The sequence below is a fragment of the Mytilus edulis genome, chromosome 1 (genome assembly GCF_963676685.1).
Source record: "Mytilus edulis chromosome 1, xbMytEdul2.2, whole genome shotgun sequence".
Classification (NCBI taxonomy): Eukaryota; Metazoa; Mollusca; class Bivalvia; order Mytilida; family Mytilidae; genus Mytilus; species Mytilus edulis.
In genome coordinates, this window is record NC_092344.1 from 42,613,842 (window position 1) to 42,627,246 (window position 13,405).

General features: G+C 32.2%; 1 protein-coding gene across 1 annotated transcript in view; it reads left to right on the plus strand.

Annotated features, from left to right (window-relative positions):
• The window catches only part of LOC139482764 (NACHT domain- and WD repeat-containing protein 1-like), a 68,171-nt gene that overhangs the window by 30,599 nt on the left and 24,167 nt on the right, over positions 1 to 13,405 (plus strand). Inside the window, exons 9-18 of the mRNA XM_071266833.1 lie at positions 1,580 to 1,722; positions 2,056 to 2,158; positions 6,165 to 6,395; positions 7,731 to 8,058; positions 8,242 to 8,394; positions 8,955 to 9,104; positions 9,629 to 9,845; positions 11,054 to 11,207; positions 12,356 to 12,527; positions 12,842 to 13,216. Of these exons, the coding sequence (XP_071122934.1) occupies positions 1,580 to 1,722; positions 2,056 to 2,158; positions 6,165 to 6,395; positions 7,731 to 8,058; positions 8,242 to 8,394; positions 8,955 to 9,104; positions 9,629 to 9,845; positions 11,054 to 11,207; positions 12,356 to 12,527; positions 12,842 to 13,216 (2,026 nt within the window). The remainder of the gene's footprint in view (positions 1 to 1,579; positions 1,723 to 2,055; positions 2,159 to 6,164; positions 6,396 to 7,730; positions 8,059 to 8,241; positions 8,395 to 8,954; positions 9,105 to 9,628; positions 9,846 to 11,053; positions 11,208 to 12,355; positions 12,528 to 12,841; positions 13,217 to 13,405) is intronic.

The window sequence follows — 13,405 nt, forward strand, 5'->3', positions numbered from 1 at the left end:
ACCAGTCTGAGATATAAATTCACTTAAAATGTTGTAGAGATGACTGCTAACATTTGATTTTTGCATAACTTCCAAGCATAGTTATTGTTTTCTATATCAAGAACTTTAAAATCATAAAATCATAGCATTTACAAGTTAAATTATTTGTTTTATGACCCAGGGAGTAGGCAATTTTCTATGTTTCTTGCCCCTGGGGCCTCAAATTTCCTAAATAATTCTGCTGTTTCTAGCAATTTGGAATATTTAGTACATATTCAAGATAGGACACACTATTGTAAGTTTTCTTGAGATATTTTTGTTTTTCTAGCTTGTATTTATTATGCCGTGGTGACAAAAAAGCAGATTTAGGTGTTGCGGCTTACTTTTGGGTTATCGAAAGGACACAAATACCCCATAAATAATATTCAGGAAGGATCTATGAGTTTCAATGACTGCGAAGAGTAAATATAAGCACTTCTTAACAATTTAACTTACAAATATGCAAATATTATGATTTAATTTTGTATCCAGGACTTTAGGTAAACTATGCATACTGTAAACTGTGAATTTATGCTGAGTCATCATATTTAAGGCCCAGGATTCTATCAATCTTCATTAAATATTTATAAAACTTCTTATTTGAGTTAATTTCTTTAAAATCTGTGAAATAAAGCAAATTTGGTTAAATTCTGAATGTTCCCCTTTTTCACCCTATATAGGTTGCATTTCTGTAAATATTGACAATGCAATTTCCCATAGGAACTCCTTTTACGGCTAAAACTGTACCACTTTTACTATGAAGTTTTGAAAAAAATCTTATCCTAGAATTGAAAGTTCATATGCACCACAATTTTTTTCAAAGGTCAAAATATAGGGCTGTGCGGCATATTTTCAACGTTTATATGCCCTGAACTTCTCAGAGTTTAAACTTACACTAATTTTCTTAACTACCCCTACCTCGAATGAAAGATTACCACAGATTTCAATGTAAACAATATGCACGTGTTTATTTACTGGTAACATTCCCAAGTTCTGTCTCTGCGATATGGAATACAGAGAGCATAACTGGGAACCAGTATGTAAACAAAATGAATTTTCTATGAATATTCAATTACTCCCCAAAAGAGGCGTGTTTTGAGAAACAGCTGTATTTACAAAGTGCAACCTTTAGAGCCTCTAGTTATATTGATAAGAGCATTTTTCTTATAAAAAAATATTTTTGTTTTGTTCTTGTAGCTTACTGTACATGTGTACACTTTAGTCTAAGATGTAGCCAAGTAACGCCCGTCAGTTTGAAAGACTATTGATAATCTGTTTATCATTATTTTATCTAGGCCATGTCAATAATGTATAGACTTATGACATCATATATTCTCTTTCTGCTCGACTAAAAAAAATCAAATATCGCTCAAGTAGTGTCATATATACATATAATCGAATTTGCTGCCTTTAATATACACATTGAGGAATCACAATTATTAGCTTTCAGAATGTCATAACTCATTCAAAAAAATTCATGATATATCAATTAGCTGATTTTGAAAAATGCCCATTTGTAAACAAAAATCAAATATTATTATAATCATTTCTTTTTCTTCAGGCCGTGCATACCTATTTAAAAAGTGACAAAAAGCATCCTCTTGTTATTCATGGTGAATCTGGTAGTGGTAAAACATCCCTTATGGCAATGATAGCCAAAAAGGCCAATGAATGGTTTGATGGGAAGGCAACTGTTGTCATTAGGTAAGATTTTTGTTATGACATATAAAACAGGGATTCTTTTCATGCTTGAAAAGACTTCTTTTTTTCAGAAGGTTCCAACATTTTTGAGATGCTTTTAATCAACTTGGAAGTTGATTTTTATTTTTCAGTAAAATAAGTGTTTTATTTATTAAATTATGAAAATTACCATCAAATTTTTGTTGAAAATTTGCATTTATTTGTTTAAATTTAGTTTTTCATGTACAACTTTTGCTCAGAAATAAAATAAATAACTTAAAAAACTTCTATGGACAAATATCAGTAATGAATACATCTTGAAAACATAGGCAAATATAAATGATATTTTTATTTTAGGTTTTTGGGAACAACTCCAAAAAGTTCCAACCTTTTTGATTTGTTATGTAGTTTGACAAGTCATATCAGAACTGCTAAGCTCTTGAATCATCTGAATGCTAAGGTAATTCTATAAGTTTTGTAAATTTTAGCTGAAAACAAGATTAATAATTTGTGTGAACACTTTCATTCAAGTTGTCATATTCTGAAACAAGGATGCAAAACCTCCTGTTTGAAAGGGGGGAAAATCTTCCATTATCTCTCTCTTTATTTAATATTTCACTATGAGTAGTAGCTTGTCAATCATTTATTACTAAAAAAATGTTCATATATTGATTACACATACATGTATTTAGTACATGTACTAAATAATTATATAACTACATTTGAACTTTTAAATTATCAAAAACATTATCTGCAAAAATGAGATAACTTTAAGAGACAACCATTAGTAGGATCTAAGCACAATCAATCTCTGAATAAAAAGTATGAATTTAATGGAACACTATTTTTGTCTTGCCTTGATGGAGTCAAAAATTGATGCCTAGGTACCAGTGGCATCAACAATGTACATGTATTAGTTTGTGATTAGGTCTAGTTTATGGTGAATCACAAGTGTTAGGTCAATCATATTTGGTATACAGTTGTGTTAGCATTGGCACATTTCATTTGCATGGAGATTGTTTAGCCATGTACATCATTCATGGTTCATTGACTGAATAATTGCATAACTTATGTAACATGTTAAAGTATTGCTGTTTTGATATCAACATTTGCATTATCAAAATTACAAAAAATAGAGACATTTCTCTGTGATATTAGTGTATTGACATTAGAAAGTTGTCAACTACCGTTATGCATTCCTCGAAAATAATGATTACATTAAAAAAATAGCAGTCTTAAACTTAACTTTATTGAATTATTCACTTTGAAAGTACTTTCTAATTTTTAGCTCACCTGGCCCAAAGGGCCAAGTGAGCTTTTTCTCATCACTTGGGGTCTGGCGTCCGTCGTCGTCATCCGTCGTCCGTCGTCGTCATCCGTCGTCCGTCGTCGTCCTGCGTTAACTTTTACAAAAATCTTCTCCTCTGAAACTACTAGCCAAATTTAACCAAACTTGGCCACAATCATCATTGGGGTATCTTGTTTAAAAAATTTGTCCAGTGACCCGGCCAACCAACCAAGATGGCCACCATCGCTAAAAATAGAACATAGGGGTAAAATGCAGTTTTTGGCTTATAACTCAAAAACCAAAGCATTTAGAGCAAATCTGGCATGGGGTAAAATTGTTCATCAGGTCAAGATCTATCTGCCCTGAAATTTTCAGATGAATCGGACATTTCGTTTTGTTGGGTTGCTGCCCCTGAAATGGTAATTTTAAGGAAATTTTGCTGTTTTTGGTTATTATCTTGAATATTATTATAGATAGAGATAAACTGTAAACAGCAATAATGTTCAGCAAAGTAAGATCTACAAATAAGTCAACATGACCAAAATGGTCAGTTGACCACTTTAGGAGTAATTGCCCTTTATAGTCAATTTTTAACCTTTTTTCATAAATCTTAGTAATCTTTTAGAAAAATCTTCTCCTCTGAAACTACTGGGCCAAATTTAACCAAACTTGGCCATAATCATCATTGGGGTATCTAGTTTAAAAATGTCTGGTGCCCCGCCCAACCTACCAAGATGGCCGCCAAGGCTAAAAATAGAACATAGGGGTAAAATGCAGTTTTTGGCTTATAACTAAAAAACCAGAGCATTTAGAGCAAATCTCACATGGGGTAAAATTGTTTATCAGGTTAAGATCTATCTGCCCTGAAATTTTCAGATGAATCAGACATTCCGTTGTTGGGTTGCTGCCCCTGAAATGGTAATTTTAAGGAAATTTTGCTGTTTTTGGTTATTATCTTGAATATTATTATAGATAGAGATAAACTGTAAACAGCAATAATGTTCAGCAAAGTAAGATCTACAAATAAGTCAAAATGACCAAAATGGTCAGTTGACCACTTTAGGATTTATTGCCCTTTATAGTCAATTTTTAACCATTTTTCGTAAATCTAAGTAATCTTTTAGAAAAATCTTCTCCTCTGAAACTACTGGGCCAAATTAATTCAAGCTTGGCCATAATCATTTTGAGGTATCTAGTTTAAAAAATGTGTCCGGTGACCCAGCCAACCAACCAAGATGGTCGCCATGGCTAAAAATAGAACATAGGGGTAAAATGCAGTTTTTGGCTTATAACTCAAAAACCAGAGCATTTAGAGCAAATCTCACATGGGGTAAAATTGTTTATCAGGTTAAGATCTATCTGCCCTGAAATTTTCAGATGAATCAGACATTCCGTTGTTGGGTTGCTGCCCCTGAAATGGTAATTTTAAGGAAATTTTGCTGTTTTTGGTTATTATCTTGAATATTATTATAGATAGAGATAAACTGTAAACAGCAATAATGTTCAGCAAAGTAAGATCTACAAATAAGTCAACATGACCAAAATGGTTAGTTGACCACTTTAGGAGTTATTGCCCTTTATAGTCAATTTTTAACCATTTTTCGTAAATCTTAGTAATCTTTGAGAAAAATCTTCTCCTCTGAAACTACTGGGCCAAATTTAACCAAACTTGGCCATAATCATCGTTAAAAAAATGTGTCCGGTAACTCGGCCAACAAACCAAGATGGCCCCCATGGCTAAAAATAGAACATGGGGGTAAAATGCAGTTTTTGGCTTATAACTCAAAAACCAAAGCATTTAGAGCAAATCTGACATGGGGATAAAATTGTTCATCAGGTCAAGATCTATTTGCCTTGAAATTTTCAGATGAATCGGACATGCCGTTGTTCGGTGCTGCCCCTGAATTGGTAATTTTGAGGAAATTTTGCTGTTTTTGGTTATTATCTTGAATATTATTATAGATAGAGATAAACTGTAAACAGCAATAATGTTCATCAAAGTAAGATTCACAAATAGGTCAATATGATCGAAATGGTCAGTTGACCCCTTTAGGAGTTATTGCCCTTTATAGTCAATTTTTAACCATTTTTCGTAAATCTTAGTTATCTTTTACAAAAATCTTCTCCTCTGAAACTACTGGGCCAAATTAATTCAAACTTGGCCACAATCATCTTTGAGGTACCTTGTTTGAAAATGTGTCCGATGACCTGGCCATCCAATCAAGATGGCCACCACGGCTAAAAATAGAACAGGGGTAAAATGTAGTTTTTTGCTTATAACTCTGAAACCAAATCATTTAGAGGAAATCTGACAAGGAGTTAAATTGTTAATCAAGTCAATATATATCTGCCCTTGTATATTCAAATGAATTGGACAACCGGTTGTTGGGTTGCTGCCCTCCAATTGGTTATTTTTAAAGAAATTTTGCTGTTTTTGGTTATTATTTGAATACTATTATAGATAGCGATAAACTGTAAACAGCGATAATGTTCATCAAAGTAAGATCTACAAATAAGTCAACATGACCTAAATGGTCAATTGACCCCCTAAGGAGTTATTGCCCTTTATAGTCAATTTTTAACAATTTTCATTAATTTGGTAAATTTATGTAAATTTTTACCAAATATTTTTCTCTGTTACTAATGGGCAAAATTCATTATAGATATAATTGTAAGAAGCAAGAACGTTCAGTAAAGTAAGAACTTCAAACACATCACCATCACCAAAATACAATTTTGTCATGAATCCATTTGTGTCCTTTGTTTAATATGCACATAGACCAAGGTGAGCGACACAGGCTCTTTAGAGCCTCTAGTTTTACTGAATAACAAATTTCATGGAAGAGGGAAAAAATAGTTTTTTGTGGATACTGTAAATTCAGAAATTATTGCATGCATTTATTAATGCGATTTTGTCATTTTAGACTTGCATGCGTTTTTGATTTTTACAATTTTGAGAAAAATCATGTTTAATTCATATAAAATATTTCAAAATGTGAGTTTAAATTATTGAGTTTACAACTCTGTCCCATTTTTTGCAATAATAAAAACCTCGCAATAATTTCTGATTTTGTAGTTTTGCATATTCCATTTAAAACTTAAATGTGTTAATCAGGTATACCCACTAAGAACCCCACCAATAATAATGAATCCTGAATGTTTGCTTTCTTTTTATCAGAGTTTTAGAGAAGTTGAGCTTATTTTCAAACAGACCTTAATAGCAACGAAAGGATCTGATAAAACGAAAATCAGTGATCCTCTGATTATCATATTGGATTCTCTTGACCAGTTGGATCCTTCTTACAATGCAAGAGGGATGCAATGGCTACCACTCCTAGTTAATCCGAATGTAAAGATTATAGTATCAACGTTAGAAGAACCAAAGTATGAAGTATTTCCTAATCTCAAGGTATGTGTGGAATCAGAGGTATATGTTTTTTTCTGGGTAATTGGGTAAACATTGCATGAAGTGCAATCAAAACATTATGTTACTGACTTGATGTCTAAATCTTACCAAGGCTTATCACTATCTTTTTGATACACAATATATAGTGCATTGATCATAACATTCTTTACATTCTTTCCATGAACCTTTCGAGAAATTTATCAAAGTAATATATGCTCAAATATTCAAGTCTCAAAATGATGTTGCCATTGTCAAGAAAATTACATAACTTGTGCAAGGTGCAGGAATCTAATATCTGTTATAAAGATATAAATGATGTCATTGTTAAGGCATCTTTAAAAAAATTGAGATATCTCCTATTTTTATGCCCCACCTACGATAGTAGAGGGGCATTATGTTTTCTGGTCTGTGCGTCCGTTCGTCCGTTCGTCCGTCCGTCTGTCTGTCCGTTCGTCCGTCTGTCCCGCTCCAGGTTAAAGTTTTTGGTCAAGGTAGTTTTTGATGAAGTTGAAGTCCAATCGACTTCAAACTTAGTACACATGTTCCCTATGATATGATCTTTCTAATTTTAATGCCAAATTAGAGTTTTAACCCCAATTTCACGGTCCACTGAACATGGAAAATGATAGTGCGAGTGGGGCATTCGTGTACTGAGGACACATTCTTGTTAAGAATTGTAGTTGAATCACTTACAAAGAATGCTTTATTGACAATGCAATATTTAATTTTACTTCCAACAGATAAATTAGTCCAATCTTTACTGTTTAGTGCTTACATGCACTTTGATCAATTTTAGATGTGAATGTGAAATTTAAAAGATATGGATGGTATGATTTTCAATGAGACAACTATCCACCAAAGAAGATAGGACAAGGATGTTAATAACAACAATATTTCACCATATAAATTATTCAACAATGAACAATACCATACTGCTGGTAAGAAATAAAATGCCAAAACTTGTCTTAATTTGAATAAGATTTAAAAGAAAGAACCAACAGCATAACTTAAGCTGATGTCACTCAAAAACCACAAAGTTTCATCATAATGTATTGACCTATACATCAATTAGTAATGTACATTTCCATGTATCTGCAACAAAAAGAACATAAACATATTAAACTTTAATGTACAGTATAATCAAATCAGTGCAAAAATTTTATAAAAAAAATGGATTTTGTTGAACTTCCTTTTGAATATTTCAGAAGTTAACTCTTGTGATATCAGAACTTTTGTTTTAACAGTAGGGTTAGAATATTGAGGCTATGTCTTAAATAATTATTACACGGGAAACTTTAGAACATCATGAATTTATACAGCATGTACATTCTTTTTCAGAACAGAGTTCCAGCTAATGGCTTTATTCCTGTGGCAACTATCCCAAGGCCTGATGTGAAATTAATTTTGAATCACTGGTTGGAAAGAATTCAGCGAAAATTGACACCAGAACAGGAAGATTTACTTTTGAAATCATATGATCAGTGTCCTTTTCCACTTTACTTGAATCTTTGTTTCAGAGAAGCTTCTCAGTGGACATCATATATGGATGTTTCAAGCATTCATCTGTTTCAGACAGTACGGGAAGCAATAAATGGTCTCTTTGCTAAGATGGAGTCACTTCATGGATATGCTTTTGTGTCTAAAACCTTAGGATATTTAACTGCAGGTAATATTCTGAGATTATTATTGTACATGTATTAGAAATTTGATTGAGTGGAAATTGAACTTTACTCAAAAAACATGCTTTAATTCTTTCAATTTGTTATTTTATTTGTATCAATGACCCAAGAACAACAACTTCATTTAAAAAAAATCAAATTATTTAATCATATGGATTTTCATTTTACAGCAAAAATAGGATTGACAGAAACTGAATTAGAAGACATATTGGCATGTGATGATGATGTGTTGAATGATGTCTATGTGTATTGGACACCACCCATCAGGAGACTTCCTCCATTACTTCTGGTGCGACTCAGACATGATCTACAGCAATATTTTGGTTTGTGTTATAGTTTTCTTTCAGAATTTGCACTTGAGAAAAAATACATTATTCTGAAATAACGCAATAACGTTACTAAAAATAGAATATTATTGATTCTTTACCTGTGATATTTAAGTTGACGTAGAGGGGATTTTTAAATTCATCTTATAAAACTTGTAAATTACCAATTTGATATGTAATAACTATATTCTAAAATAATCATAACAGTTTTTACAAAGGAATAGATAACCCATTGTTAAGATGGTGAAATAAACAGTAAATTGGCTGTCAACAATCTTCATGCATTAACTTATAATTATTAGCCCTAATCTACCAATGTTTTTTTAATTTAAATATTTTGTTACTGATGAACAAAAAGGAGGTCAAGGTTGATATTAACCATTTGTGCGTACACTGTTTGTAAATTATGGTCCTTGAAGTATTGGAAAATTACACTTTATGGTGAATCTGTTAGTAATGGTTGAAACTAAGTATAGTAATTTATAAACTGAGAAATACAATATTAAATAAAGTACAGTCTTCTATTTTATGTACTTTTTTATGTCTTTTTATTTCAGTTGAGAGAGGAGCAGATGGTTCTACTGTAATCTACTGGTACCATAGACAGTTTATTGAGGCAGCAAAGGATAGATACTGTACAGAAGAAACCAGTGTTACAAATCTTCATACTTCTTTGGCAGACTACTTTTTAGGAACTTGGGCCAATGGTAATAATATTAAACATCAGATTTGAATGGTAATATTAATTGGTTGAAAAAGATAACAATGTTCTCATTTGTCTTGCCTAGATCAATTCCAAATTTTGTACTATCAATGATTGTTTTTTTGAAGGCAAGCCATTTTCATTATGCTCCTGATGGGTAGTGGTGGAAGGGTAATTAAGTGTAACCCTTGTCAGTCTGTCTGTACCAAGGTCCTAAAGTTAGTTTCAGTTCTCTATTTTCAGTTTGCCTCAACCAAATATTATGAAATTTATACTCAATGCTGATAATGACGACACACAAATTCAAAACTTTTGTCAATACTTTTGCATGTGCACTTTTAAATTGGTGGAATTTATTTTTGGTGACTTTGTTCTATCCGCGAAAATAAGCGAAAATTTACACCCCGCGAAAACGGGCAGAAGACATTTTCTGTGCAAATTTGTTTTTCAATATTTGGTTTATATATAAGTATTGTAAGAACAAGTCCAATTTTTGGAATGCAGATAACCTTTGTTTTTCATTATCAGGCAATAAAAAGCCATATGTGAATAGAAGTGGTGAGAGTGGATTAGCTGACAGACATGTTGTGACTCAGCCAATCAAATTTGGTGATACATACAATTTAAGGAAGCTGAACAACCTTCCATACCACCTTACTATGTCAAAAAGGGTTGGACAGTTGAAGGATGAATGTTTGATGAACTTACCATTTATAAATGCCAAACTAGAATGCTCTTCGGTCAGGTAAACACAATTAAAGTTTTTGAATATATAGCATAACTGATCTTAGTATTTAAGGTGCAGTGATATTGTTGGCTTTTTTCCAAACTACCTCTACCCTTTTTTATTGGGAAAATATGCGTAATTTTCATCAAACTGGGAACTTTAGAATTAACCATGAATTTGACTGAAACTTCAATTTACAGACCCCCTTTCAACAGTCAAACTCTGCTTTGAAATAAGACCCCTTTTTGTCTGTGGTGATACATAAAGAGACCCTCAAATCTGCACAAATAGAAGTTTTATGCATGAAAAATGTATAAATGAGTGTTTTTCAGTTTGAATTCATGCACAATTACTACTGAGACTGCAATGTTTGGGTAAAAGTTGTCTATTTGGGAATAATTTTAAGCCATTTTTTTTCAAATTGGGATTCTTCTCTAGTGGAAAAAGCCTTTATTCTCCATTAATTTAAGGCAAACAAAATCACTGAGGTGGTACCCAACACCTTCACTGAAACTAATTTGACTCGTTTAATTTTCATAAAATCTGGCTAAAGTATTTACTTTGACCCTGTGACAAAAATATAAAAATTTCAAAATTTTTCAACCAACCAGTTTATCATAAAAATTACACTGGTTACATAGCAGTTTGACAAACACTAATTTTGATCATTGATAAGCTTAAGGTTCCCTTAACAACACAACATAATTAAAAAGTTAAGCTGATTTTACAGAGTTTTCTCCCTGTAGTGTTAGGTACCACCTAAACATTGAAAAACACTGAAAATTATGTGATGTGCCAATTGCCTACATGAACTATTGTATGAAAATTGTGAAGGAGGTACATGCGTGGACAAACAGGAAATTAAATGGTCATTTTCATAATGATTTATTTATATATAAAAAAAATAGCCTATACATTGATTTTTTTAAAACGATTTTGCGCTGAGCAATAATGAGCTTCAAGATATTGATAGGTCTGTTAAGGTCTGTTTTGGAACAATTGTATATTGGGGAAAGGTCACTTTTATAAATATTTGATGAGTAATTATTTTTTTTATTTAAAGATTGCCTGAACAACTAATCATTTAGACTTTACACGTTTAAAGTGTACTAAAAAGAACCTATTTACCATCCCTATATTTATTCTGAAGCACAGCTATTTATTAAAATGTTAAAAAGGAGAAGGAGTTGATATTTAAAAAAAATAAAGCTGTGTCTCATTTTTAGGTCATTGATGGAAGATTATGAGATTGCCAAACAGATGATCAATGATTCACAGTTAAATATGATTCAACAAGCTCTCCTTCTATCAGGGGATTCTATTCTGTTCAACGCAAAACAGTTTGCACCACAGATGTTCTTAAGACTCAAGAATGTCAAGGTAAAATATCTATTCAATTCACTTCTGACATGCAAATTATTACTGTGGACTGATTAATTTCTTTGTGGAAACCGATTTTTGTGGAATATATAATCCTTTATAGTTACTCAATTATACGTCTTTTCCATTTGTCAGAAACTTTCAATTTTATATCTAGCACTAAAAAGATCTTTTGTAAGATGATTGGATGGTGTACATTTTAGACTAGCAAGTTTTATCTTACCTTGACTTTATTTTCATATTCATTGGTGGATGTTTAGTTTTTGTATTTTGATCTGTTTTTATACGCCTGTCAAAACTTTTACGGGACGTATTATGGTATACAAATGTCATCTGTCCGTCTGTCTGTCTGGCGTAAACATGTTGCACTGTAACTTGAGAAAGACTTATCCAAATTTCATGAAACTTAGGATAGTTGTTTCTTATGATGATCAAACCATCTGTATACTTTTTGGTGAAAATAAGATTAAAAAATTTTGAGATACGGGACTTTGTAATTAAAACAGGTATGTGTTTTTCACATGTCGGCCCTATCTCAAAAACATTTTCTAAGTATTGCTTAAAGCTTTACACACTTCTTAGTTATATTAATCTTAAGATCTGTATACTTTTTGGTGATCATTCAAAATTTTATTTTAAGTTATTGAGTATTTTGTTATAAAAAAAGGGGGAGGGGTTTTTCACATGTCGCGCTGTATCTCAGAAACAATTTGACTTAAATTTTACACACTTCTCAGTTATATTAATCTAAAGATTTGTATACCTTTGGCTTTGATTCAACATTTTATTTTAGAGATATTGAGTTTTTTTGTAAAATAAAGGGGGTTTTTTACATGTCGTCGTATGTCAGAAACTATTTATGATTATTGCATAAAAATTTACACGCAAGAGGACCGGCGTATCATGTGCTCATGGTGCAGCTGTTTATTCAAATATTTCAACTATTTTTTGTGCTTGAAATGATTGTCAAGTGTGCATATTTACCTGGCAGGGTTCTTCAGAGCGTGACCTTATTTCTATGGTTCATTGGTCAAAGATTGACTTGTTAGGTCTTTTTGTCAGATACTACAAGCAACATTTATTTTCAAACATAGCAACATTAAATGAATAAACAGTTTTATAAAAACCCAGTTTGATTTTATGTTTAGGAATTACAGACTTTTACTGACGCATGTAAACAAACAGATGTGACCTATTTGTGTCCTGACACTGAGCTATTAGTGAAGGTTGGAGGACCATTGGTTTATGCATTAGGAGGACATAAATCTCAAGTTGATTGGGTGGACATGAAGAAAGATGGAAAGATAGCTGTCACTGCTTGTAAGATTTCATACTTTACATTCTCTACATATTTTGACTGAAGTTACTTTCCTATTGTGATAGGAATTCTAACATCTTACTAATTTTTCTAAAGAAATTTGATGCCCTTTGTGGGCACAGTGCTAGGATCTCTGCTTGTTAAAGAGCACTTGTAAAAACTCTTCAAGGGATCCTTTGGTTGTCTGCTGCAAAGCATGATGTATTGCCCTATTGCTTAGTAATAATATCTTTTTCCAGTATGAGTTACTTTACTTCTGAGTAGATTTCATACAAAAATGTCATTATTCGAAAAAAAATATTTGTTGTAATTTCAGCAAATGATGACCACTCAGTAGGCCTGTGGGACGTTCAGGATGGTAAAGTTATCCGAATCATGGAGAGAATCGTTAAGGATCCCAATGAAGTACATTTTGTGGCAGATGATTCCCTTATTCTTGTTTATTCAAGTAAATCATTGATAGCAGTTACTGAACTAGGAGAGAAGAAGTACACATTTTCTCATGAGGCCATGAAATCTTTCTGTGTTTGTGGTAAAAATAAAGAAGTACTTGTAGGATTCATGAAGACTAGAGTAGTCCATCTCTATGATATGAGAACTGGTGAGAAAACTGATGTGATTAATCCAAAAGATGGTCTGACGGAAGAAGAAAAGTTAAAATTGAAAGTGTCATTTGGATTATTTGCTTCAGGTAAGCTTAACTAGTGTTATCAGTATTGAGGGTCTTGAGGGTCCTTCATATCTGTATTCTTTAATTTTTTGGCCATTTTTCTCTTTTCTGTTAACTCCCATCCACACCATCAGTATTGATTCAAACTTTGCAATGGCCATGGAGTAAAGTGTACAGAGTAAAGGTTTGAACATAAAAAATGAAACTTTT